Raw genomic sequence first — 27608 nt, forward strand, 5'->3', positions numbered from 1 at the left:
AAATATATGTTTTTATATATATTATATAAGATAATAACTAGTTATTATATAATTATAACTAGTGTCTGAAGAATAGAGAGGATGGTGTAGCGGAAAAAAAAGTAAAAAAAAAAAAAAAAAGGAAGGGTATTGAAGGTATAAGGAACTTATGATGAGCATCTTGGTATGAGTAAGCTTTGATATGTAAGGTAAAGCACGAATCAGGAAAGGCCCCTGTGAGAAACTGGAAGACATGGGGTTTTAAAGAAAAGGGCTGTTAATACCAGGAGACAGGAATAAATCCAGGAGGGGAGTCTGAGGTGAACCTCAAGTACAAGAGGAGAGGTTTCTTTCTTATTGCTGAGTTTTGCTAATGTGAACATGGTGGTCAGTCAGGGTAACAGATATGAAAGACTGAAGGATGGAGTCCTCTGCCCACAAAACCAGTATGTAAGTAAAACAATGGTCTCTTGCTCTTTTAGTATACCTCGGTTTTGTTTCAAAGAGGCTATATTTAGGTACGAGGTAGCAATATACTCTCTATTGTTGCTTCTTCCTTGATTTTTCTGTTAAGACACTTAAGAAAGCTATTGCCAGTTTTACACTGTAGGTGACTAGCAAATATATGGGCATCCTGTATGATACATTTTATTTTGGACAGCACCAGATTTGAATCTGTGCAGTACACCTGATATTGCCTTCATCAACATGGATACCAGCATACTGTGCCTCTCCCTGCTGAGGGCTTGGAGATGCATTCCCATTATTTGTATATTTTACAGTGATGGGAATTTCTGGCACTGTTGACATAAGTAACATTAAATGTGACTATCTAATCTGCATATACTCTGGTTGTGTATTTCACAACCTAAAATAATTGAATATGGTCATTTCTTGGAACTACATGAGGGGAGCTGCAGGAACGATTATTATGGCTAATAAAGCTGGCTTTGCTTTCTCTTCCCATTCAGTCAGTGACTGGTGGAAAGTTTTGGTAAAACACTGCTTTATTGGTAATTCAGTGCTTGGGGTGTGATGCAGAAAAGTAAAAGGCTGTGGCCACTCCTGTCTTTTGAAAACCTGGGAGGTGTTCTGTTTGGCTAAAGAGCAATTAGCTTCCCTCAAGCGGTTACAAGTCAGATAATTATATTTTTGCTTCCTTCTAATTCCATCCATCTTATTAGTGCATTCTCCCTGGTTGATCCCACGGTTGTTTCTTTTGGGGTGGGGCTGTTTGTTTCACAAGCAGAATAACAGAACAAAACAGATGTTGGGGTGCAGCCTGCCTGGGGCTGCATTTCAGATGGCAGTTGAACAAATGACTACTAACAATCAGTAGAGATGTTGCTCAAAGAACTATTTATCCACATCACCTGGTTTTTATTGCCTGATTTCTCACCTGTGATGTCTTCTGTGATGTTTTAAGGGAGCAAATGAGTCTCTATGTTCAGGTGAATGCTGTAATGAAGAGCGTGAAAGAGAACCTTTGTATTGAAGCAGAGCCAATGAAATGTTTCCTGACAAAACTCAAAATGATGCTTTTGTGTGTTTCTCAGTGCCATCTACCGGCACAATTACCCGTTAGAGATTTATAGGTCATGAACATTCTCCTAATAGGCAGCAGTTTACAAGCATTTGTTACTTTTTTCCTTTATTGTAGGAGCAAGGCAAGATTGGTGTAGTCTTCAATATTGGCACAGTGGACATCTCTATTAAAGAGGAAAGTACCCCTGTAAATGATGGCAAATACCACGTAGTACGCTTTACCAGGAATGGTGGCAATGCCACACTTCAGGTTGATAGCTGGCCAGTGAACGAACACTACCCAACAGGTACGTTCTTTGTTCTCTTTGTTTCAGTGTATCTATAACTACAAACTAATGTTTCATCACAACTGGTTGCTGTATAAATCTTTGTTGCTTCATAAGGAAGCACATAAGGAAAAGCTTCTTTACTATTAAGGGTGACAGCGCACTGGAACAGGCTGCCCAGAGTGGTTGTGGAGTCCCCTTCTCTAGAGATGTTCAAAACATGCCTGGATGTGGTCCTGGGCCGCCTGATCTAGGTGAACCCACAAAGGAGTTGAACTAGATGATCGCCAGAGGTCCCTTCTTACTCCTACCCTACTGTGATTCTCAACAATAAATTGACTGGCATTGTGGTGAATACTCCGTATGTTGGAAAAGACAGAAATGGTCCTTTACACTTACATGCCAGCTGTGTAGTATGATGCACATAGATCCTATTTCAGAGGTCTCTAAGTGAATCCTGGTTCTGCAGAGACTTACAAACTGATTAAACAACAAACCTGGTTTTGCTGCTTGTGATATTTTCTAGCCATTTAAGGGAGAAAAGTTTTGAACAGACCTTACAAAAAGGAGAGAGAACTGCCACACCCAGTATACTGTCTGTATAGTTGTAGAGTTGAAGTGTAAGGAATATGGAAGATTAGGTTGCAAATAGTTGAACAGACCTTATTCTCGCCTCATAATTTTTCATCATCTGAATTTCCCTCTCTCTTTTAGGTTTGCAGATATAAAGGTTGACACAATCTAGCCAAGGCTTAGTTGACTTCAGGTAAAAATGCAGTGGAACAATTAGGTAGCTCTTTGGAAATCATCACCCTAAATTCATCAAGAGTAGTGCATAACTGACTCTTGGGTCACTGTCCATGTTTTATCCCACCACTGGCAATTCACAGCCTCATGATAACATGTCTTAACATTAAACTTATTCCAAGTGAAAAACAGCTTGGTGTGTGATGCTTTCTGTGATGTATGACAGTGCATAAGCTAGCTGAGGCTTGGTGATGGTGGATGTTTACAAAAGACAGGAGAAACGTAAGGAAAGAATTTCTATGTTAACCACATTCCTCTTTTTCACATCTTGTCTAAGATCAAGCTGTGATTTTCTTCTTATTTTCCAGTATTAAGTCTAAGCAACTTCCAGTTCCTCCTTTCTAGGTTGTACATAACTGACCAAGGACAGAAGGAAGAATTCTGTGATAAACTGAGGCAATTTGCTAGTTATGTAGGAGTTGCCCACAAGTCACTTAACCTCAAATTATGAGAAATATCCTAATTGTTTATGCAATGTTACACTAATAAATTACTCCAAGAGGATAATTTAATCTCTTCCACTCACTTAGAAAGTGCACAGGAAAGTTTTTTATTTGAGTGATCTATCCTGTGGTGCTCTCTACTACATATTCAATATGACACTTGGTCCATGTTTTGGTGATGTATATGCAGAAGAGTATGTGATAATAATTATCCTTATTTCTGTGAAATAATTGCTTTCGAAGCACACCGTGACAGACATACTGAGTTAGATTCTAGCTCTGCTATCCATTGGTTTGAGAAGGAAATGTGGCTAGGACAGGCCCAAACTGAGCATCTTTCTTCTGCTCCTTTGATCAATTATTTTTGTGGTAAAATAGCTCTGATCCAGTTGGCAGCCAATTACAGTCAGTAAAAACCCCATAAATAAATTTTCTTCTTATATTACTTGCTGTAGTAAGTCCCTAGTGTAAAGGAACAAAACATTCAGCTCATTGCTTTAGAGATTTTTTTTTTTTAAAGGGAAAATAAATCACATTGACACACTACCTCAGTACCTTCTGCTTCTGTCTTGGCAAAGATATTCTGATGTTTTAATTAGGAGATGTATGGTTTTATAGAATCAGCATTCATCTTGTGCTCTGGGCTAGTACTGAGCATACGCAGATGCACACTGAGGGAGAAGACACCTTTTCCTTTCCATGTACGCATTTCAGCTTCTGGCTTCTGTTCGTAGATTATGAAGTTCTCAGCCTGTTGCTTTGAAAATAAGGCTCACAGGATCATACTTTGTGTGTGTGCATGTGTCTCTCTTACTTCTTCCAGTTTCTTTCAAAATGATTTTTTAGCCAAACTTGAAAAGGGGCAAAAGTTGAAAAATAACCAGGGAAGGAGGGCAATGTTCCAGCCTTGCCAGAGGAAAGGACTGTGGCTTGATCTCAATTCATGTTAAATACCAGAATATATGTACAATGAAGAGGCATTATGAATGCCTCAGATTCAGGAAAAGCTTCAATGAGACAATAACTACAGGAAGCCAATCCTTATTAGTTCCATTTTCTGGGCAATTAATGCATTAAAGGAAGATCAAACAGGAGCTTTGAAATGAATAATTTGTTGTGTTTCACGGACCAAACTTGCACAGGCGTTTCTCCTACTGAGTGCAAGACCAAAGTAGTGTTCAAGAAAGTTTCAACTCTGTAAAAATCTTTGTAGTTGGATTGACCCAGGCTAATCCAGTCTGTTTCAGCTGGAAACAGCTGGAACTGCTATTTGCATCAAACTTCTGTAGTAATAATTAAGGAATCCTTCATTTCACACAGGATCACTTGAATTCTGGAAACACAGATATTTGTTGTGTATAAGAAGACATTATATGTGTAGCACATGCATCTTTGGGCTTGCTGTGTTGTCTGTAATAGGAACAATTTCATGTCTACTTGATTTCCTACACAGTGCTGAAGCCTAAGGTTTGCAAATTTTATAAACTACCTAAAGTATGTTCCTCGGGATCATACATGGTGCAATCTTCAGGCTGTAGGGGTGTATTCTGAATGGCATTTCTGCGCTCCTCTCTGATTCTTATTACCTGTAGAAAGATTATACATTAGACTCATAATTACTTGCTCAATGGAAAGTATAAATAGAAGTGGGATATTCAGTAAGTGAGCAAAGAGAGAGAATATTTGCTTTCCTTAAAACATAGTCTTCAGTTAAATTGAAATGAAACTAGCCCAATGGGACCAAAAGACTCCAAAGCTGTGTTTTTGCAAATTCTAATGAAAGAGAAGGAAGCAGAAGGAAAACGGAAAAGCAATATACTTACAATTCAGGCACTGACATTTTGGGTTTTATAGTATCCAGTTGCATCTCAGTCACCTGCATGAGCTTACGCTTTCTCGTGAGGAAAAAGGTTAGAGAGAAATGGAAATTAACTTAAAGCTAAGGTTGTCTGAAATTTAAGACAGAAATATTCCCAGTCATTAGGGGTGATCTCTCACTGCTTGTACCATTCCAACCCTGCTAGAGTTTCTCCTGCTGGGCAGTAAGACTGAAGAGTGGCCCTGTAAAGGTACCTGAGACAAAGCTCCTGAGAACTGGGTGATGGCAAATAGCATCCTTAACCCTGGGGCTGCTCTCTGCAGTTCAGTTGCTGTGGTTTAGGTCAGCCAAACCCATTGAGCCATTTATTATTTATTTGCATTAGTTTTGCCCTTTCTCTCCCTCTAGTACACAATAAGGAGATGGGCTTTTTCCATAGGCTGAACTGATAACCGGTTCCTCAATGCTTTATTCATTAAGTTGGTCATCACAATGTATTTCTCAGTTAGAGTCTACACCTTTTGCTAACATACATATAAATTTCTGTGCCCTTAAGCAGTTTTCCGTGACTGCAGATCTTCTGTCTTGACACAGAACTGGGGTATTTCAGTTCAGAAATTTTCATTAATTCCTAGACAGGAGTTTTGGATTTTTTTTCTCTGTCCACTGTCTTTGTTTGTAGAGAAATACTTTGTGTATTAAACAACTGGATCCTTTTCAGGATTCATTAGTTCATCCACCCAATACAGATGTCGTATTTTTCCCCTTTATCATTCATGAGTGATCTCTCAGCCTTCTTTTAGGAGTCTCTGCCATTTCAAATGACATTAATTTGCAGTTCTATTGGCACTGAATAAAAGAATAAAGATCTCATCCTCTTTGCCTCTACTTGATTCTCCCTGCCAAGTACACATTTAAGAGGAAGCTGGATTTTAGGAGAAGCTGGACAGTTTAGATCTTGCAAGCAGAACTCCAGGGACCCTTTGACTGCTCTGGCAAATACTGTGGCCTGATAAGCACATACTTATAAAACACAAAGTTGGTTCTGAGACCCTGGTATCTGTGCTGGGATTTTCCTTCAGAGTAGTTCCAGTCCCAAGGACTGAATGCCCCTGAACAGCTGAGGCATATCTTCTGGTTTAATTTTGTCTGAAAAGAATCCAATTTGTATTTCCTCAGAGCATTTCAGTGTATGAACCAAATTGTAGTAAGAGGAGAGAGTTGAAAGGTATGATTTGGAGGCATGGTCCTAATTCAAACCAAAATGCTGATACATTCTGTGATTCTATGATTCTATGTAGATGGATCTTACTGTAGTACCCATCTGGAGCTAGACAGAGACTCATTCTTTCCTTACTCCTCCTCATAATCATGTTGCTTAAACAGTAAAATTTCTGTTTTCTTCACTTCCTCAACTTTTGTTCAGGGGGATCACTTTACCAGTGCTAATTTACCAAGTAACTGGCCCAAGAAAAGTGGCCACATGGGACTGGGAGACATCAGTCAGGGGACAGGGAAAGATAAAATGACTCCTTTTATCAGCAAGGCTGGTTTATGGCAGTTTAAAGTCTTCACTGAACTACAACTTTAGCAGTCGATGGGAGACAAAATCATTCTTTCTCACCTGCTACTGCTTGATCTAAAACACTTTCTAGAAACACAAGTTAAAGTGATAGTGGTGTAGATTGTCCTACCTATCTAAAATGTGAAAATCTCTTGCTACAGTATATTTTTTGTATACTTGGTGGAAGGATCTGAAGTTGCTTGGATAGTACCAGGCACATTACATGAGACAGGGAGGAAATTCCTACTTGCTTCTTTCAAGAAATTTTCTAGCAAACTGAAGGAGTACTACAAATAAAATTCCTTGAGTTTTACAAAATTGTGACTACTGAACTAGAGTTTGTAGTCTGCTTTGAAACAGGTAATTTCTTGTCCTAATCAAGCCTTTTATCACCTTTCCCTTGATATTTTCAGTCTCCGTCCACAATATTTGTTCAATGAAGTCCATTTCCCAACTCATCTCTCTGCTGGAGGTACATTGAGGAGGGTTTGGTGGGGTTTTTTGTATTTTATTTTTTTCCTTTGTTCTTTTTGGTTTTATTTAGTTTTTATCAGCAACATTTTCTTTCTCCCCCTCTGTGATTTCCCAGCCGTGAGATAAATAGCCTTGTATCTTACAAGCTAAATACAATTACTGCTATCAAAACTGGAGTCTTTCTCTCCCTGTAAATGTCTCTTGGAAGCTGATAAGCTGTTCAAGGCAAACTGCAGGCTCCTACCTAATCCTGAGATTAAACATAGCCACCCAGAAGACAGCAAGAGATAATTGGGGGGAGGGAGGGGGCAGGCAGGAGAGGAAGAGAGGAGGAGAAAGTGAGATCCTCTCCTGAGATATTAAGAGGACATAGACAAGGCTCAAGGTTATTTGTAAAAGAATTACACAAAACACACAAGAGCTTGTTATGATGAGGAATTTCCTCAGATAGTGCAGCAACTGTTGTAGTTGTTAAAGACTAAATTTAACAGGGTTTTTTCTGATGTAAAGGGGAGCTATAGAACACATCTCCCAGCCATAGCTGCTGATTTTTATATATTAGGGTCCATCTTGTCCTTGGAACAGGAGGTCTCAAAAGGTTGCATCCAGATTCTTTGCACATGCTGGCTTGGATTCATCTCACTGGCTTTATGCTGAATATGGGGAGACAATAGATTTTGGAAGCGTAAAGGAGGAGGCAGCTTTTCTGTACTCTGTGACTTGCTACCTGCTGACCATCTGAATGAGGGTAACTTAACCCTCCTGTTTGTGAACCACAGTTAACACTAATCCTCTAGGAAATGAGTGCCTTAATTATGGAGGAATAGTGTGTTATACCTATAGCAGTCTTCAATAATACCAAAAGCAGAATTATTGAAGACAGACAGTCTTTTTGAGTCAGTCCAATAAATTTGAAAAAAACAGCTGTATTTCTGGATATATATGTTCTTAATTTTTTTATCAGTGATATTGTAATTTTCTCCCTCTGTAATTTTTTTTAAAGTCTTGCATTTCTGAAAGCTTGTCTGTATTTCTTAACTGTTATCAATTGGCCTAATGGGATATTACCTCACCCAATTTTTTTTTATTTAGTTATAATGTATTAGCCAAAAAGGAGAAGATAACTTTGGGTGATCTAATAGCAGCATCACTGGAGGATTTAAGAGAAGACTACATATACTTTCTTCAGCTGACATGTGCCCTGATATTGTAAATAATATGCAGTACTGTGATGATTAGTTCTCACGAGCTCAGTAACGCAGAGCCCAGTGCTGACTGGGACACAAACAAGGAAACCACAAAAGCAGAACTAACTGGGATATCTGAGTCACTGCCACACGTTGTTATCCCCCTTGCACAGTACCCCTGCATAGCTCATGTTGTGCTGCTTCAGGGATTTCCAAATGCTTGGTAGCTGAGCCCTATTAGAGGAAATACCTGGTTCTCTGTGCTTTGCAGAGCCTGGCACCCCCAAATACTCTGTCTCTTCCAGAGTGATTTTGGCATCTCCTCATTCTCTCTCCTTTCTCCTCCTTTCCTCCCCCGCCCCAGATCTATTTATTGCCTTCTTGTGCCCCTTTAGCAATCTGTTCCAGCCTTCGGACTTATGGCCATTATGATCTCCTTCTCACTTCTGAAACTTTGCTTCTGAAACTAAGGTTAAGAAACTAAGAAGCTTGGCTGAATCCAATTGCCTCCATGAAGAGCCACATTGGATCTTGTGCTTTGGAGTCTTCAATAAGTCTTGTTGCTTGCTGTGCAATCTGAAGAGATTTCTTTGTAGTACTGCCAGATCCCACTGCGGTCTTAATATTTTCCTATCCAAATGCCCTTGTGAGTGGGTAATGAGTTAGGAACAAGAGCACTGAATTTTGATTAGTCCTGTGAGCTCAATGTGATCCCCAGAGTTCTTGTCATACGCTTGTTTGTGGGTTTTGATTTTTCATATTGTACTCATTTTGTGGGACTTAAATGAGCTCTCAGATGCTTCCTATCCACATGAATTGGGGATGGTGTGTAAAGTGCCTTTGACAGATTTACTGCATTTCATAATGAGCCTAAAACATATAAAAAGACAGGGTTAATAAAACAGCAATGGAGAAACACATTTTGAAGGCAGTACTGTGACATATGTTGAAAGATCTGCCAAGAGGGATGATTAAAGCATGACAAGTTGATGAAATCAGGAGCTGATTGTAGCTTGTCACTGCAGAGCCATAACATCTATAATATATTTATAAGGTTGGAAAGCAGATAAATATGGCTACATGATATGAACACTCAGTTTTGGTCCCCTGTAAACCTACACATATTGTCACCAACAAACATACTTTGGAATTTATGCAAAACCACCCATGTTAATGCATGTCTGTCTATATTGCATGATGGGATAGGATCTGACATGATAAAAAAATTGTATAAATGTTGCCACTACGCTCAGAGTTCAACTTCTGCATACTATATGTTCTGCTTTCCCACAAGATATGTGATGCTGTGGTTCATTTCCACTTTGTCCCTGTCCCCAGATGGTTGCATGGAAGTGCTGTAGGGCTTGTCAGTCTTCCGAATTCTGTCTTTGAGGACAGAAGAGAGGGAAGACAGAGGGAAAAAGAAGAAAGGTTTCTATATTGCAACTTCCAGTACTCATCTTTCCTGTCGAAGTTTAATTTCTCGAAACTGATGCAGTCTTTTATGACATGCTGCATTCAATCAGTCTACACTAGCTGCAGTCTTCCCTTGACCAAATACCTCAAGCCTCTGTATCAAAGCATGGGCTTTTCTGTCAGCTTAGCATTAAGGAAGGGGGAAATGTTTGGGGTTTTATGAAGACATGTAAGGTAGCCAGGAAGAAGAAACAGTACAGTATTATTTAACAACAGTAGGATTGAAAGAAGTTTACCCAAGAAAGGATATACACAGAATAGTATCTTCATGCAAGAAGTCATGACCAATGAATTCCCACCTAGAATCTCAAAGAGAGTCCTTAAGCTGTGGAAAAGAGGGGAAAAAGAATAAGAAGCATTCATATATGTAGCAGTCTCCATTGCTAACTTTACATGCAAATACATTCCACAGAGGCAATACTAGATTTCATTTAGCCAAAATACTTTATCTTGTTTATAGGCCGGATAAAGAAAATACTGTCAAAAAGTATTGACAATTTGAGGAAAACTTTCTGTCAGTGCTGTCCAAAATATGTGCATTATATTTTTGCATGCTCTTAGTTGAATTAGTGTAGCATCATACTTCCATCTTCCTGAATCACACTAGATGTCCAGTATCTGAAATCTATCAGTGAATACCAAATACATCAGAAGAAACTTTGCTTTAATGATCAAAATGACAATTCTGTCTAACGATCCTGGATTTGGGATGGTTTCTATTCTGTTCTCCCAGAGCCTGTTTATTCATCTAATCAGCTTCTTGAGCTGGAGAGAAGCCAAGTGTCTGATACTTCGGTGAATTGCAGTAACCCACAATGGCAACAACAAAAGTATGCCCCAAAAGATGTCTTTCTAAAACAAATTGTCCTCATATTATGCTTAGTTTGTGACCTGAAATATGAGGTGACATAAGCTGCATGTTTTTTGAATCACGTCTACAGTCATTATATTTGTATTACTCTGTTGTAAAGCAAATGCTTTCTTTTTTCCTTCATTAATTTATTCAGGGAGACTCGATAATGTGGAAATACTCCAACTCCCTCTCTAGCTGGAATATGATAGAAGTGTTACCCTGTGGTATTGTGAGAATATTGTTCATACAAATTTGAACCAAGACAAAACAAAACCCAGATAGTTTGGTGGCATCTGTAATTTTTTTTCACTTTTCTGGTTCTTTTTCAATTGAAAATCTTAATTCTCGAATCTCAGTTCTTTCCTCTTAATTTAGTCCTATGGAGTAGGATTCTTTGTAAGATAAATTCTTGCAACACAAAATGAATGATTATGAAAAGTTGTGTTAACCTTTCGCAATGGTAACATGGCATGGACTGTAACTCATGAAGAGCTGAACTTTAAGGCCCCCCAGTCCTAGGCTTGGTCTATGTCAGAATGATTTTAAAGTATGCTAAGACAAAGTATCCATAGGGCATTGATGGATCTTTCTACCTAGTTGTTCTCCCCTTTCTTGTATCTGACAGAAGAACCCTTGGGAAAGGGATTTCATTAAATATTTGGATTACATTCCTATACTTGCTACAGGCCTTTCATTCCCTCTCCCTGAGATACTGTGGTGTAAAACAGGTGTATTACATTCGCAAAAGGATCCAAGCCATGTTTTTTCTCCATCTATATCCTTGACATCCAGCATGCTTCCTGCTAAAGTCATCACCATGCCATTTTCCATGAATAGCAATTATGTACTAGAAGGTGTAGGTATATCCTAATGGCTTGGTCTTACTAACCATTCCAGGCTAAAGTGTAAAGCTGCCCATGGAAGTGTGCTTATTCTTACTGCCCCAATGCTCAAATGTTATGAGATGTTCTCATCTGTATGTGTCTGCTGGGCCATGGTTGTATGAAAGTCCAGGTACCAAAAATTTCTGATAAATTTCTCCTTTGTTGGAGTAGGGGGAATTAATATTGGTTCAGTCATCTGATGATACATAAGATGTAGCTTTATAAAGTAGTGCAGAGAAAGATGGAGAAATATTCCTCAGATGAAGAATCAGGCTAAATAAGATTGATGAAAAGTAAGAATCCTCCTAGCCAGCCCAGTGCAGTGAGCTCCCAGGTAGTCATATAGTTAGGTTTCTCTCCTAGGTACATTTCTTCCTGTTATATTCTATTTCTTCCATTCTTCTTTGCCTCTCCCTCTGTCCCACTCTCGCTCTCATGCAGACAAACACACACACAAAGTAAGAGTGAGAAACAAACATCTGGCCTGAGGGATCAGAGGCTTGAACAACAGCTTTGTGCTTTTCTGATCTTATTGCCTGCAGAAAGAACAGTGCCAGCTGTAATCCTGGGTTGAAACAGCTGACATGCAGTGACAGAAGGGGCTCACACATGTCCATCAGCCTTCTCCCTGCTCACTAAAAGGCATTGGGAAGCACAGTCTCATTAGAATCCAATGCTGTGGACTGAAGCAGAGCAACTTTGTGAAAGGATGGTCAGAAGTGAAAGGAGACAGCCATGGAACTGAGAGACAGAAGTTACCAATTCCCAGCCTTGGATTTATAGATGCCATTCTCTGCGGTTTTGGACAGTGCTTTCACCTCTCTGTGGCTCACTTTTCCAATTAGAAAAAGCCCAAATTTACACTGCCTTCAGGGAGTTAAATACAAAATATTCTACAATTCACTGAGTATGAAAACCTTTCTTGGTCAGTGGACTTAGGTTCTTTGCTACTTACTTGGAGCAGCCTGGATACTGAAGATTCCAGTGCTGGAATTGCAAAATCTTTTGGTTTTTTTTTTTCCTTAAGCTCCACAAACTCCCTTTCAGTGAGATCACTCTGCATAATTGTCTGCCATGTGCAGACTGAGTCATATTCTGCAACTTCTCTACTTAGCATTTCCATAGCAATTTCCAAAACTCAGGTCATTTCCAAGAAAGAAATTGACTTCAAAGGTTGGAGTAGGAAAAATATAACTACAGGAACTACAAGTTCCTTTTCCCATGGATCTTCTTTACTTCTGACACAGTGTTGTACAGTAATGATTTCTTCACTCTACAGATGTTTCTTATGCCTCTAGTTGGTGGCTTGGCTTTGTGAATGGTATGTGTCTTTGAGAAGACTTATTGGGTCACTACAGGGTCCTGGAAGTCTCTTTTCCTTTTTCTAAGTTGATGCAAACAGAAGAATTGATTTTAAGAGGAGGCAAAGATCACTGATTCCATTCTGTAATCGAGTGATATTCCCCCCACCCCCCAAAAAAAACCCAAAAATTATCTAGTAAAATTTCAAATAATTCAGGAATTTTCCTGAGGAGACTGTAGCACTGTCCTATATGTAATCTTGTTAGGAAGTGCTTCTTAATAAACGTCTTTCATCAGTTTCTTACTTGCTTTGAGTTATTTCCTGGCACTCGCCCTAGAGAACTTGTCCAATTCCATAGGGTTTTCGCCTTTCTATTAGTGGTAACTGGTTAGTTTTCCAATTTTCATCAATGACATTTGACTAAATGCTTTATGGCATTACTGTCATTAATGTTACTGATTGAGCAGCATGCCTGTACTCAGCACTGTATTTGTGGGAAAGGACTGTACATGCTTTCACTGTTGTATATTCAGGTCCCCAGATTATCTCCCTGAAAATGTGTGCACAGGGAAATGAGAACCAGAAACATCTGGAGGTTTCTGATGGAGCCAGCCCCGGCTCTGTCACTACTAGCACTGAGGCAGAGACTGCAAGTTCTGATGGAACTGAGCCAATTCCTGCATAGATACCAGAGTACGTGCCAACACCTTCCAACAAAGGAGTCTTGTTTTTAGTGTAATACCTGATAAAGAGGAGCCTTTCTTGACTGGGGAGCACCACAAACTGAGTGCCAAGTGCTTTTGCAGGAATCAGTGCTTTTGTAACCCTGCCTCCTTACTGCCTATGTCAGACCTAAGCTACCTGTCTACATGGCTGCTCCTGTTTGCATATGTAGATACTCTGATAATAGTGAGTCACTGATTCTCATGAAGCAGGTGTAAGGCTGTAAATTTTCTTACACTGTGGCAAGGTAGTTACTCTGTTTTCAGTCATGTGCTGGTCCTGGAAGCAAAATAGCACTCATAGAGCTCCAATGCCTAACTCAACACATGTAAACTAGAGCTACTGTTTCTCTGCCCTGACTTTGCATAATCCGCCACACAGATAAGCAACCCCTAGATAAATCAAGTTAATCGAATTGAAAGTGTCAATACAAATAAAGTGCTTTTGGCATTTGGTTATTGCTGCTTTTTCCCACTGGGCTCTATAAATCAGATTTTGACCTTTCCCAAAGGAATCGAAGAACTGCGATGTGGGGACAGTAGCAGTGGATTTTATTCTGATCTCTGTTTCATATCTCTTCCTGCAAAATTAAATTTGTTCTTGCTTAAAATGGAGGGATCAATATATAGTTTCAGTTGTTCTTTAACAGCTACTTTAGCCTTGGCTGCCTGATATGAGGCTTATTTTGGACCTGGTCATTGAAAAAATGACTTCACATTACTTAGGAAATAACTCAGAGATCTGGTAACATAGACACTCACATTGTTTAGTATCTGTAAAAATGCTGAGCACCGGATCAACACTGCTTCCTCTACACTGTACACCAGTTCACTTTTTCAACATAAAGTAGAAGAGAGCTAAAGCAGACTGCTTTTAGCTCGTGCCCGTGGCCTCAGCTTCTGTAGGACTGAAATGATTCGGTATAATCTGCTCATATAAAATAAGACCTGAATCAGATTTTTCACAAGACTAACTTTTTTCTTCTTCTTCTTCTACACGCTTGAAGAAGTTTGATTAACCTTCTTCCGCCTTTGCTAGTCTGAGGGTTTTTTTTGGTTGTTGTGTTCCATTGTGCTTCTCTGTTAGATTATCAGGGGCAAAGCATTCATTTACTCTGTCATTCAAGACAGGATTGAAAGATTAATCTAAGGGAGCTTGAAATGTTACTGATCTTGTCCTAGGGCAGAGGGGTGAATTAGATGACTTCTCAAAGTCTTCTGTAGTTTCATTAGTGTCACTGTGACCCATGTTAGCTGCACCTTCTGGACAGACATTTAAATCTAATCTCCTAGTTTTCCTCTGACTTTCCCAATGATTTTGGCCTGAAAACTGCTTTATTTTTAATTAGGACCCTGCATTTTTTTTTAGACTAAAAAAGATAATATAAAATAGAGAGTGGCACCAGCATAAAGCTTTTGGTTGAGGCAGTAGAAACTTAGAAACAACTCTAGTTGCCTGAGTAACTTTTGCTGTTGTAGTCTTGCCTGATAATCTGTCTCCTATTTTTAGTACTTAAGTTACTGAGACCTTGCCTTTTGTCATGAGGGCAGTGAGCAGAGGATACTTGTAGTGTGAAGGTCAGCTTTTAACTCCAGTCCACAGTGAGATGAGCGGAAGGAAAGGTGTGGCTCCTAGCAAACAACGTGATCAGAGGGATTTGAAGATAAAGTCAAGGGCATCCAGGACTAAGGAGAAATGAGGACAAGAAATAAAATGAAAATTCAGTAGAAAAAGATGCAGCTTCATTGAATAGTGAAGGCAAAGGGAAAAAAAATAATATACAGAAGCTGAAGTAAAGATAAACAATGTCAAGACTTGCCTATTCTTCAGTCCCCTCAAATGAAATAAAATCCCAGATTTGAATTAATCTTTCACAGCATCCCCTTGTTACACAAGGTGAAACTGAAGCTTTACAAGAATTTGTAGAGAGACAGTTTGTGGTATTTAGAAAGATTCCGGATCACCTGCTTTATAATTCTTTGTTTAGTTGCATGGCCATCCTGTTTCATTTCTGTGTAAGCAACTTCTGTGGTTTCAGGTTTGGACTTTTTTTTCTAAGTGTCTTATAAAACTATTGTGAGTAGATATTTTTTACATTCTTATTTTAATGCAAATGTTCTCTATGTTTTATGTAACATAAACCACAATATGGTATTACAGTAATGCAACAAAATAAATACCTAAACAGGCCTGATGTTAAAATGGCTTGTAATGTTGTTATTCTTTCCTGATTTATGGAAGGTTCTAGTCCTAGATATGAACTTTACTAATAGACTTGTTTCAGTTGCCTAGCTGAATACAAAATGTGAACAAATGATGATTGTACTTTGAAGTATTTAGAACCAAATACATACTTAAGGAAATGTGAAAATGGCACAATTCAGAATACTTCAAGTTTTCAAGTGCAGTGCCTGAAAGCAGGAGTGATTAAAGAGGTTCAGTCTGTTCCAATCACAAACACACTTCTGAAACTTTTGTGCCCTTTATTAGGTGGTAGGGAAATAAGGGTAGCTTCCCCGTGGTGCTTGCGAGTTGCCTTTTCCAGGGCACACTGCATCAGCTCTAGAAGCCTTTTGGGACTGAACTGAACTGAGTCATTTTATATTAGTAGAGGATTTAGCCCTTAAAGGAAAACTTTGCAGGCTGGAGCAGACTACCATGTCCACCTCCCATACTGATATCAATTAAGTGTATGTAAATCTTCGTGAGATTATGGGCATCCATAAAAACTCAATGGAGCTGCATTGAAAGCCACTGAGTAAATTAAGCAGTGAACTAACTGCTTACTAGCCCTTCTTCTGCTGAAATTCTGTCTACAATAAGCAAAAGAGAGATGGAATCAGTTTAAACCTTCAGTAGTGGTACAAAAATGTTTTCTTAAATCATTAATATCACTATATTTCCTTTCATTTAATAACTGCTCATTGGATAAAATGTTTCATTCTTTTCAGAGAGTTATAAGCAATGAAAAAAATGTTGCTGCTGTAGTGTGTCTTCATAAAACAGCCTTTGGCATTAATTTAGGACAGATGAATGTTTTCTTATGGTATTCTTTTTAGCATCTTCACAGACTTGACAACACATCAGCTTGGATTAATATTCCACCTGGAAGCAAGTACTTTCTTTCTGCCCAGTGCAATTTGCTGGAACCTTTCAGGTTTTCTCTTTCTTACCAAAGAGACAATAAATCATCACGATTAGTATGTAGGCCAAGAAGCAATATTTTTCAGAGCTTCTATTGCTCTTTTACTTTCTTTGGCTTATGCATCCATTTTGGCTTAGAAATAACTTTAATGCAATAAAGATTGTGTGTTTTCTTAAAGGAACCATAAGCGGAAAAGCAAAACATCATTCAACACTGAAAGATTTTGGAAGAAAATTCTGCTTTGCCCATGACCAAATTTAAACTGTTTCATCCTGGACTATTGCACTGTATCAAAAGTGTTTCCTGTGGGAACTACTAATGGTGATTAGCACGAGCAAATTATGTTGATATTTTTCCCATTTTAGTTTAATCTAAATTGAGGATTATCAAGAGCTAAAGCTAGGAGTGAATCTGATCTATTTATCTACATAGTGCATAGATTAGGGATACAGAGGGTTCCAGAAAGAAGACAGAAGACTGACAACCGATCGTATGTAACCAGCAGTCTCTTATTTTATTTTTGGGGTGCCAGAGTTTGTTGGGAGAAAGAGGGATAAAGGAAAAAAGAAAGCTCTTCTGCCAGATATTCCTCTCCAAAATATTTAGCCATCAGGAATATCTGTGATATTCGAAATATTTTAAATATTCAGGTTAAACAAGATCAGGGATCCAGAATTTCAGGAAGTTACCATTAAAATACCTAAAGTCATAAGAGCCTGGATGTTTTATCAGTTTCTTGGAAAACTGAGGTCTGTGGGATACTTAGGTGATGCAGCAGGATTTCTGTTGATTGTACCTGTGAGTATTAAATAGAATAAAATACTTTTTTTCATCCCCATCTTCACAAAGCAGAATTTGGCTGTACTTTAGAATTTTGCAGGAGAAAGGAGGAAAAAATGGGTGAAGGAATGCATTTCAGAGGGACAGTTCTTTAGAAGCTAAGTCATGAAGCAGATCTTAAGTCATATTGTTATACAGGAATTTACTATGCAATGAAGGAAAATGGAGGACGGGTTATTTTAAATGAGCAGTTCCTAATGGTACTCATATCACTTAAGCAGCTAGAACCCGTGGGAGGAAAAGTATTTAATAAATCACAAGCAGCAAAACTAATCAGCACAACTTTACAGTCGCAAATTATTTCCTGCAGACCTTTGAGACCCGTGTAGATTCTGAATGCAAAAGAACTATGGGATTAAGTGTGTTTTCTAAAATAAATTTAAATGGCTTTCTTTGTCCTGTGTATTGTTTTCTGAAGTACAGACTTGAATTAGAGCTGGACTCAAAGAAAAAAATTAAAAGGGAGATCTAGATTAGCTGCATGAAGGGATTGTTTGAAGATGTGTATCATTCAGCTCTAGAAAGACATTGCATTGAGGTCACAAAAGAATTACTACTGAAAATTTCCATGTATGAAGCTGGACAAGAATCCCCCTTAATCACATCATGGTTCAGCTGTTAAGAGGTCTGATGAGCTTACTTCATGTTGAACTTACGTTACTTTGTGTTGCAAACCATGATATTTCCTTTTTAAACTCTCATACCAAATGCTGTGTTTAGTTGTTTAAAGCACAACTCAAAGTTACTCAAAGTAATTTAATAATGGCATGGTTTTATTGGTGTTTAATGACTACCCCAAGTGCTCAACTATGGTAAAGTTTTTCTTTAACTTAATGTTGTAACTGGGTATATCAGTGAATGCATTCTCATGCACATGTCTTTAAAAATAATTCTTACTAATGTCTGAAATAAAATTTAAAAACAAAACAAACCAGAATAGATCAGGTACTAATGTTGCAATTTAAACCTATTTGATTTTTCTAGTGTACTTCAATTTTTTATAGCTTTTAAAGGTACTATTTTTATACATATTTACATCTTGCTGAATATATCTGCCTAATAATAATAATAATAAAGTTAAATTAAACTTGATTTTAACAAAAAAAGTCTTTAAAGATGTGTTGGGGAATAGTTGTCATTTCTGGTTTACTTGAAGGTCTAGGACTACACTATGAGAAACCCATTTTTCCCTGTCATGTCTTCTTTCATTGTTCCACTTTCTTTTTACCTTGGTCTTGCTGGCCTGTTCTTGTCAGATGCCCTACCTACAAGAAATTTCAGTCCACTACATTTTTTCCTTTCTACAGTTAGCCCTCCACACAGAAGAAGAAGCTCTCCATGCCAGCCACTGGCTGAATCCTGTTCCTATGATCTATGGATCATTCTTTATTCGAAAAAGATCTCATTGCCACTAGTGAAAGGTTGCTTATGTACATAATGAATGAAGCCAGTGGAGTTTTTTGTTCAGAGTAAAGTGTATTATAGAACTTCTTTTGCCCTATAGAAAAAATTCTTGCCTATTCACATGAAGGTCTCAATGCACTCATCTAACCAGAAGTCCTTACTCAAAACGTGCTCTGTAAAGTGGGGAGTTATCTCCATTGCTACTGAAACCATATTTTCATATCATGTGCAATATAGATGTAGTAGCAGACTCTCTGTAAGTGTTCAGGTCTGCACTGACAGAACAATTTAGGATTTCACAGAGGACTTTAGGTTTTTAAGTCCTATTGAAGCACCTCCTGAGTGTCTTTCAGGACCTAGCACTCCATTCTTACATGGAAAAAAATACTCTGAGAAAAACTGCAACAGACGAAAAATATCCTAGAGGAGTTGCAGAATTTCTATGATTGCATTTATGAGATTTAGTTGGTTTGGTAAAGGAGAACGTGGATTAGTGTACTGAGAAAAAGTCCAATGGATAAGCAGAATGCCTTGCTAACTGATCTTAAAAATGAATTTTTTTTGTAGTAAGCTTGACTTAATTATTTTTATTTCTGTTATCCCCAGACCATCAGGTCTACTTCCCTGTCCTGTGAATGTAAACTTTCTCTAGGCTTATAAACTTGCAGGAAAGGGACCTATCCTTTAGGTTAAAAAAATGGGAAAACAACTGACCTGTGTGACCGTAGCCTACATTAGTCATCAGTACTATGTATCATAACTAATTATTACAAATCATTATTGTTATTAATAAATAGATCAAAAAACATTGTTTCATTAATATTTTTGTCTCTTTAGCTTTAGATGGGTTATTTTTGCTTTTTTGTATATATTACTTCAGCTACTCTTCATCATTTTTTTTCCTTAGAATCCTGCACTGAATATGATTCAAATTTTATATTTATGAATCTGTATTCTTACAAGTACAGAACCAACTATCAGCACTTTTTGCTGGTGCTGATATGAATTGTGAAAGCTGGGAATGTATTTAAAGGTAACAATATCTCTGAGTGATTCCAAGCCACCACAGTATACTCTTTAATATTATTTGGTGATGACTGACAGTATGTTTTGAATATTTTATCTTTTCCTACTAGTTTATCTGAATAACCAGTTGTACATGGCAGGCATCTGCAGTGGAACAGAGAAACTGGTACATCAGGTTGTGTCAGCTAGGGCTTAGTTAGGCCTTTCTACAATAGGGAACAGCAGTTTCCCACAATGGATCTGTTACATGGGAGGAAAAAAGTGAATGAATTTCCAGGAAGATGATAAGGAATCAGGCCAAAGCTGCTCTTAATTTTTTTGCTTTGCTTCAGCTGTTGCCCCAAATAAGCAGCAAGGCTCCTAAATGTTCATCATTATAATTGGAGATATTAATCCAAATCCAAAGGCTGTTTTGCTTACAGCTGGACTTAAAGAGATACAGATGATGATTTTCACAAGTACCCTTTAAGATTAAGTCCATGCTTTATTGCATGTGAATCCTTGTGGGATTATAGCGTGTCGCTATAGTGCTTCTAACCTGTTCCAGAAAATCAGTAGTACTGAGATGATGACAGAGAGGACAGCTGTGGTCAGCAGGTACCTGATACAGACTGGCAGCATTTCTGAGCAACAGTTATGCAGTAAGGATTATTGAGCACGTGAGATTTACCAGTCATATTGCTTGCATTGTGAAAGTGTCTGCTGTTGACTGGAGCATCTTGCCAGCTGTTAGTAATTTTTTTTTTTTTCCTTGGTGTATCTTTACATGGAAAAAATATTTCAGCATCTGTTTCAGAAAGATAAATATGAAGCCATGTGAGATTATTTGTGGAGGATTTTAATAGCAGTCCTGGAAATTGAGAGCAGTTGCTGACTGTTGGACTGCCGTTTATTCAAAGCATGTATTGGAGCACTACTGATTTAGTGAACTTCTGTTCACTATATTGTTCACATTGCTTCAGTAAGTTGCGGTCTTACTCTAATTTTCTACAATATTATAATGAAGTTTGCAGAAGATGCATTCTTTTTATGCCTGACTGAAGAGTATAAAAATAATATATGAAGCAAGAGTCAGAAAATGACTACTGCTGAAAAAAATGAAAAAGCAGTACAATGGCACTTGTTTCCTGTCACTTCTAACACTGTCAAATTGAGCTGCTCCTTTCTACTAGAAGCTGGCCCAACCCATCTGTCCTATACAATTTTTCAGTAGCCAAGGAATTTGGGCAAAGACCTTGTGTAAATTCTACTCCCCTGTGTATTGTGCGAGTGATAAGGGCTTTCCTCCAAAATACACTTTACTGGATAATTCTTTATTATCCATCAACATGAAACAATGGAACTACACTTGCCAGAATTTACATGTTGGGTGATTATTTCTGCTTTCATTTAAATTAGTTTCTAAGCTTCTGTTTTCATCTGGCAACAGGCCCAAGTCTTTGGTAACTGGACACAAGCCTTCTTTTATCCTTAACTTTTCTTCCTCTCTTAAAATTTTACTTCCCTTTTTTTCTATCTTCCCACTCTTAGGGGTTTTTTTAACTACTTCTGTTTTGTCATTTCAGCTTCAGTTTCTTCTAACTCCTTTCTTTTTCTCTTTTTACTGGGTTTCTAGTCCTAACACATGCCTTTTACTACTGAAAGATTTATCAAAGTACTTCTAACTGTGTGTTTATGTGACCGACATGTTGTGCCATGTCCTTGTGCAATGAGATCTACAATCTGATCAGTCTTTTAACTCGTGGCTTTGAGTTCACTCGAGGTCTCATGTCCCAAACAAATTATGTATGCCTTCTAACCAATTTGGATAAACAAACACTCTGAGAAAATCTGAGATATCTTTTTCATAGGATTTAAATTCTTTGACCTTCCAGAACCTCAAGCCACTGAATGTATAACTATTCTCCACCTTACTAAAGAGAAATCTCTCTCTTTTCAAATATATATATCTGTACACACACATGCACTTATTTATTTATAGCTAAATAAGGTCATAAAATAACCCAGAAAATCTAGGATGTTTTAACTATTTCATTGACTTTTCAGATTGTTTTTAAGCTGTTTTTTAAACTTTAAAGGCAACACTGATAGTGAACGGTTCCAAATGGTAAAACAGAAAATCCCCTTCAAATATAACCGGCCCGTAGAGGAGTGGCTGCAGGAAAAAGGTAACAGTCATTAAAACTTTCATTTTAAACCCATTTGATTCTAAACCCTCATTTTTAAAGCCTGCAAATAAATGTTTCTTAAATGATAATCGTCTGCTGCATAAATGACTGTTTTAATTTTCATTATAATTTGTGTCAGCTTCCACCTGCCATATGTTGATAAATCATGCTATAATACATTGCTATTAAAATGCAGTTAAAGGGACGAAATTCTAAGCTTGCTATCATAGTGATGACAAGCAAGCAAAAATTCAGGAGATGTTTTCTGGGGAAAAAAAAAAAAAAAAAAAAAACTAAGAGCAACAACATGTATTATGGCAATCTAACCACTGCATGATTTTCCTATTTTTGTTTTAAAACTACATTTATATCTTTCTTATCAAAATTTCCTTTAAAAATTTTCAAACCTACTTGTTAAACTACCTCCTATAATTTTATTTTTTCTCATTAGTCCGACTAGCCACTATGACTATGTATTTCCTAATTGCATTAAGATAATTAAATGGTTTTTAAAAGTGTTGTAAAGAAAATATTTTTTAACATTTTCATTTGAACTATGGTGAGGGAGACAGAGAAAGATTATTGTTCTGTCATTTTTATGCTATGTCTGGAATACAGTTTGAACATTCAAATGATACATTTGTGTAAGTTATGGATCAAATTCTTCCCTAGCAATCTTAGGCAGTGCTACTTCATTTTGTGGGTTTGCCTGGCATAACTGGCCTCAGTTCTGCAAAAGACTTATTAACATGCATAAGTCCAGCTGGCTTAAGTGAGAGTTTTACATACATTCTGTGACCTATTGAAATAGGACATATGCCAGAACAGTAATGGTTTTTTATCAGGAATTTGGAAGGGTAAAAAAATCTTGAATATAGAGCCCATTCAAAATCTTGTTTAAAGTAACAGAATAACTCTTAAAACTGATTTCAGCAGGGTTTGGGCTGCAATTTTGATAATGAAGTGTCACTTAAGTCAGGAAGGTCCTCTCCCTCTATACTATATGTGGTATTTAAAAAAAAAAAAAATCACTCTTACTAACTTCTTGCCTTGAAGTCCAGAAAAAGCAGAACACTATTTTCTCTTGTTTCCTTTTAAGAAAGTACTGCTGATAAAAGGGGGTGACCTTTGAACTCAAATCTTGCATTTTCTGTACTTAGACCATGTTTGTTAAACAAATTTTCCAAGAGGGAAAACTAACGTTTTATAGGACTAGAAAAATATAAGTTCTGTTTCAAACATCCTCAGCTGAATTAACAATTTGATTTAGCTGGTGTGAATTAAGTTAAGGTCATGAAGGATGTGGCAAACTACAGTCAAAACATTTTTATGTGAAGGGTCTGATCCTGCAAAGTGTTGTGCAGACTCAGTTCCTGTTGACTTCAATGAGAGCTGACACTATTGCCCACTTTTCAGGTTTAGTCTACAATGGTGTACAATTTATAGCAAAAGCTAAAGTATTTGTAAAAGTAAGACAGAAATATTCCTGTAACTAAAACAGAAATATTTTTTGACCACTGGGGATTTATGAAATGGTTAATTCAGCTAAATTGTAAATAAATTTTACAATAAAGGTATACAGAAAATGCTTACTGAGTTTCAGTGGATTGCCCTGTTAATTTACAAGATCAAACTAAAATAAATAAATAAAGCTTAACACTAAAAAGATGATAATTTCAGTAAGTTTGAATTGCTAAAGTCCCTTTAACACTAAAGACAATGATTGCCTCAATTTTGTTAAAACAGATGCATGTCTGATTTCTTGGTGGAGTTCATGTGCTTGAGAAACCCACCTTTGTTTTCTTTTTTTGTTTTGATTTGATTTTTTTTCTGTTTTGGTTTTCCACCAAATCTCTTATTTTTTGTCACTGCTTCTCCACATTTGAGCTTGTAAGCATGCCAAAGCACTTTCCTTTGTAAGCCATCCTGAAGTTTTGAACTGAAGTCTACCTTTTGTGGATATTGATACTTTGTTAAAAGACAATCACACATGCAGTAGGGTCTAAAAGAGACAATATTTAAGCGTTTAGCCTCTCTCAAAGTACTGGATGTTTTTCGGCTAGATGGATAGAACTGTTCTTACTAAAATGAAAGGAAATTCGGTCTTCACACTTTGTGTTAGGGAATGACTTGTGCAGTGTAACATATGAGACAATATAGCTTTGTTCCTTCGTTCCAAAGTAGATAGACATCTTCAGAAACTTAGGCACCACTCAGATTAAAAAATAATAAGAATGAATAATTTACCTAGCTGTTCACCGACCTGCTCATCCATCTGGTCATCCATCCAAAAGCTAATGTAACATGGAAAGCCTCTGTCAGAAGACTTTATAAAGATGATAAATAAAAGGGTAGCTTGGTATCAAAATGGAACAAGAACAACTGATGGATGGGGGGAATAGTTAGATTCATCAAAGAGACAGCATATAGAATAGCTATCTTGCCTCTATGAGTTCTTGGCTTGAGTGAGGTAAGATGAAATGCTTTTCAAATTACATTTTTGAATGCCATAGATTTAGTTTTCCTTTGATACCACTATTACATTATTCATAATAATGAAATAGTTCATTCTTGGAAAACAAATATAACACATCATCGTTCTGAAGTAGCATTATTACTGGGATTTGGTTGTTTTGGTATTTTTAAATTTTATACATTAGTTTAAAATAGTTTTGAGCACCCAGGGTTACAATCTTGAATTATATGAGCAATAAACAAAATATTAAACACTATTAACTTCACTGAGATTATGCATGTGAGTGAAAAAAGAAGTCCTAAATTGTTCAACTTAAGTAGTTGAAAACCCAGCAGCTTTCCTTAGCAGAATACATGGTGTCTGCTAAGGCACAAAAGCTACCTATTCTGCAATTGGATGAGCTAATAAGGACCCAGAAGCATCTTATCAAAAGGACTCATCCTAGAAGTCCTTAATTCTTCAAATCTCTCTTACTTGCATATGAAGTCTTGTTGATGTGAGTGACTGTATTTTTGAAACAAGAACTAACAGCATGAATTAGAATTTGCAAAATCAGGCCCAGAATCTCTCCTAGTGTAACAAAAAAGTTACACTTCACTAAGATTTCTCTGTGATATTTTTAATTGATATTCAGTTTTCCAAATGAAGAAGTCAATGAGAGAGCAAACAATGAACAAGAACTTGAACTATTCAGAATATTTACAAAGCACCTCAGAAACTTAAAATATGCTCATCATTTTTCTGCAGTATGACACTAAAATAGCAGTAGGAAGAGTTCTCAGTGGAAAAGAGGGACCATAAGTCTGCAAATCTTACATACCCAGTAGAATTTACTAACGTAAACAGTTTTTCAATAAAATTCAGTGGCCAAATCAATTTTATGTCAGAGGAAGTAAGGACTTCAGAACCATACCGTCAATAGAATTGTTAGAAGAGAGCTATGGTGGCAGAAGTGTATATTTTCTCAACAGTTTCCTCTCATTCCGTATGCATTTGCCTGTTGTCTTTATTCATGCGCGTGTACACCATCACAGAGTGAAGAATGAGGAATGATGGGTTGTAGGTGACTCCAAGAAGCGATTGTTCTTTTAGCAAATGCATCTCTAGTACCATTGCTGTCTCCAGCATTAACTGTATGGTGCAGCACTTAAATTCTGGACTGGAGGACTACTTAACAAGCAAGGGGAGACCCCAAACCACACAGTCAGAGTTCCTTTTTTCTGGAGTGGGGCCACCCTCTTGGTGTACACTTCCTTTCAGTGTTACAAGGTGAAAATGAAAGCTCAGAAATAAAGACATTATTTTTTTTTCAGCTCTAATTTACTAACTCCTCATTCCTGAAAGGAAAGCAAAGAATATGATGGACATGTCTAAAGCTGTGCTATGAGTTTGGGTTATAATAGGGGACATCCTGAGGAGAGTCATATCCTCCAGTAAAAGTGAGGGGAACCCCTTGTCTGTTCTGATTTGAGGAGCTCTCCTAGCTAGAGGGGCAAAAATTTTCCTTCCTCATTATTGCCCACTCCTTTTCCCGTTGGTAAAAGATAAAAAAAGACAGGGTATTGATTTAAGGGAATAGAGGAATGGAAATAGAAAACTCTGAAAGGTCGGTACCTTCCTTCCATTTTCAGAGTCAACATCTCAAGATTTGTGAAATAACTCCCTGTTCTTTACTTCTCACCTCTACGTTTTGGCACTCTGTCATGAGTGAGGTGGAAGAAGGGAACAGTAGCCAGTGGAGTATCTGGGTGCACAGGGGCAAGGACAGTACAGAAAGAAATATACTGCTAGAGGGAGGGAACATGTGAGGAGAAGGGAAAATGATATAGGAAAGAACTGACAGCATATCTATTAAAAAAAAATCCAAAGCACAACAGGACAAAGAAAAGCAAACTCTGAGGGCAGGCTATATGATAAGTTTGTCCTTCTGCAGTGTACAGTGCCATTTCCTCTAGCTCATACAGGAGCTGGGCTGAGAGGGCTTATACTTCGACAGATCCTGCTATTGGATGCCATTTCCCTCACAGATAAGAGGAAAGGCTCCCTTTTTACATGCTGAGGATGTGTGGCTTCAGTGCATGTTTGTTGATGTTTTAATAGACATATTTTGCCTCTGGTAAGTTTCAAACCTCCTGAGATGCAAAATATCGCATCAGGTGTTTCAAGACTTTCCAGGGGAAGGATACCTTCCATTTTTATTTCTCATTTCTTCATCAATGCAGTTACTCCACTCTGATCAAGTCCTAGTGTTCCATTTATAAATCTGTGGATGAGGAGCACAAGGGATGTGCAGCCCACCTCCACATGTCCATCTGTTACACCTCTCCATACACTTTTGCTTAGTTAGCTAGAGTCCTCTTTGGGGACAAGAATTCCTTTCAGATACATTTCTTCTCTTGTCCCCATTCTCTTCCCCATGGTCCATCCTGTCACCATAAGATGATGCAACACCGCATCACCACTTGACTTCGAGACCCGTCACGACGACCACCAAAATTGGTGAGCTCCCCCTCATATTTTGATCTACTCTAACCACTGGCTGTGAAGGAATGAACAGTGGGTTATAGGCTGTGCTTTGCTACATGGTGGCATTTTGCATCTCTCATCAGAGTTGAATAGAGAGAGGAAGTGGTGAGTGAGAACTGGGGAGTGGGAATGGATTGGGTACATGTGTTGCAAACTTCACGAAAATGTAGTTATTTGAATGATGATTGACTCGATGTTGCATTGATAACTCTCCTGAACGCTGCCCAGTCTGGTTATCTGTTAATTCAACAGATTCCATGTGTCATACCCCTAAACTTCTGAGGAACAGTGAAATTACAGGCACTGACTTTGCACTGCATAAAGCAATTTAGTTTTTAACATGGTCAAACTAGTGCAGCCTGCGACATAAGCAGTATTCATAGAGCAGTCCAAGCTGAACATGATTTAAGTGTCCTGCAAAATTAGGTAAATTGGCAATTCTTACCAGTTTTATTTTTAATAAATATATTTTTTCATCACCTATGATGTTAGGCCACTCCTAACACTCAAAGTGTGACCTTGAGTAAACCCTCTTAGCCTGCCTACGTTTGAACTTCACTGTCTGTAGGAGGAGAGTCACATGTAAGACATACTGGAAATTAACCATCTGAAGCACTACGTTATCCTTGCTATTTCAAAAACTTTGCTCTTTCAGAGACATCACGAATGTTTGCATTTGGTTTTTCCTGATTTTAGATTT

The 27608-nt window shown here is 37.7% G+C and overlaps 1 protein-coding gene across 1 annotated transcript in view; it reads left to right on the forward strand.

Annotated features, from left to right (window-relative positions):
• Nucleotides 1-1639: 1639 nt before the first annotated feature.
• The window catches only part of LOC103781218 (neurexin-3-beta-like), a gene marked incomplete at both ends in the record, with an annotated part of 98611 nt that continues 72642 nt past the window's right edge, over nucleotides 1640-27608 (forward strand). The window contains 2 exons of the mRNA XM_008948922.1: nucleotides 1640-1811; nucleotides 21817-21906. Coding sequence (XP_008947170.1) covers nucleotides 1640-1811; nucleotides 21817-21906 — 262 coding nt within the window. The remainder of the gene's footprint in view (nucleotides 1812-21816; nucleotides 21907-27608) is intronic.

The sequence above is a fragment of the Merops nubicus genome, unplaced genomic scaffold (assembly GCF_000691845.1).
Source record: "Merops nubicus isolate BGI_N331 unplaced genomic scaffold, ASM69184v1 scaffold6671, whole genome shotgun sequence".
Classification (NCBI taxonomy): Eukaryota; Metazoa; Chordata; class Aves; order Coraciiformes; family Meropidae; genus Merops; species Merops nubicus.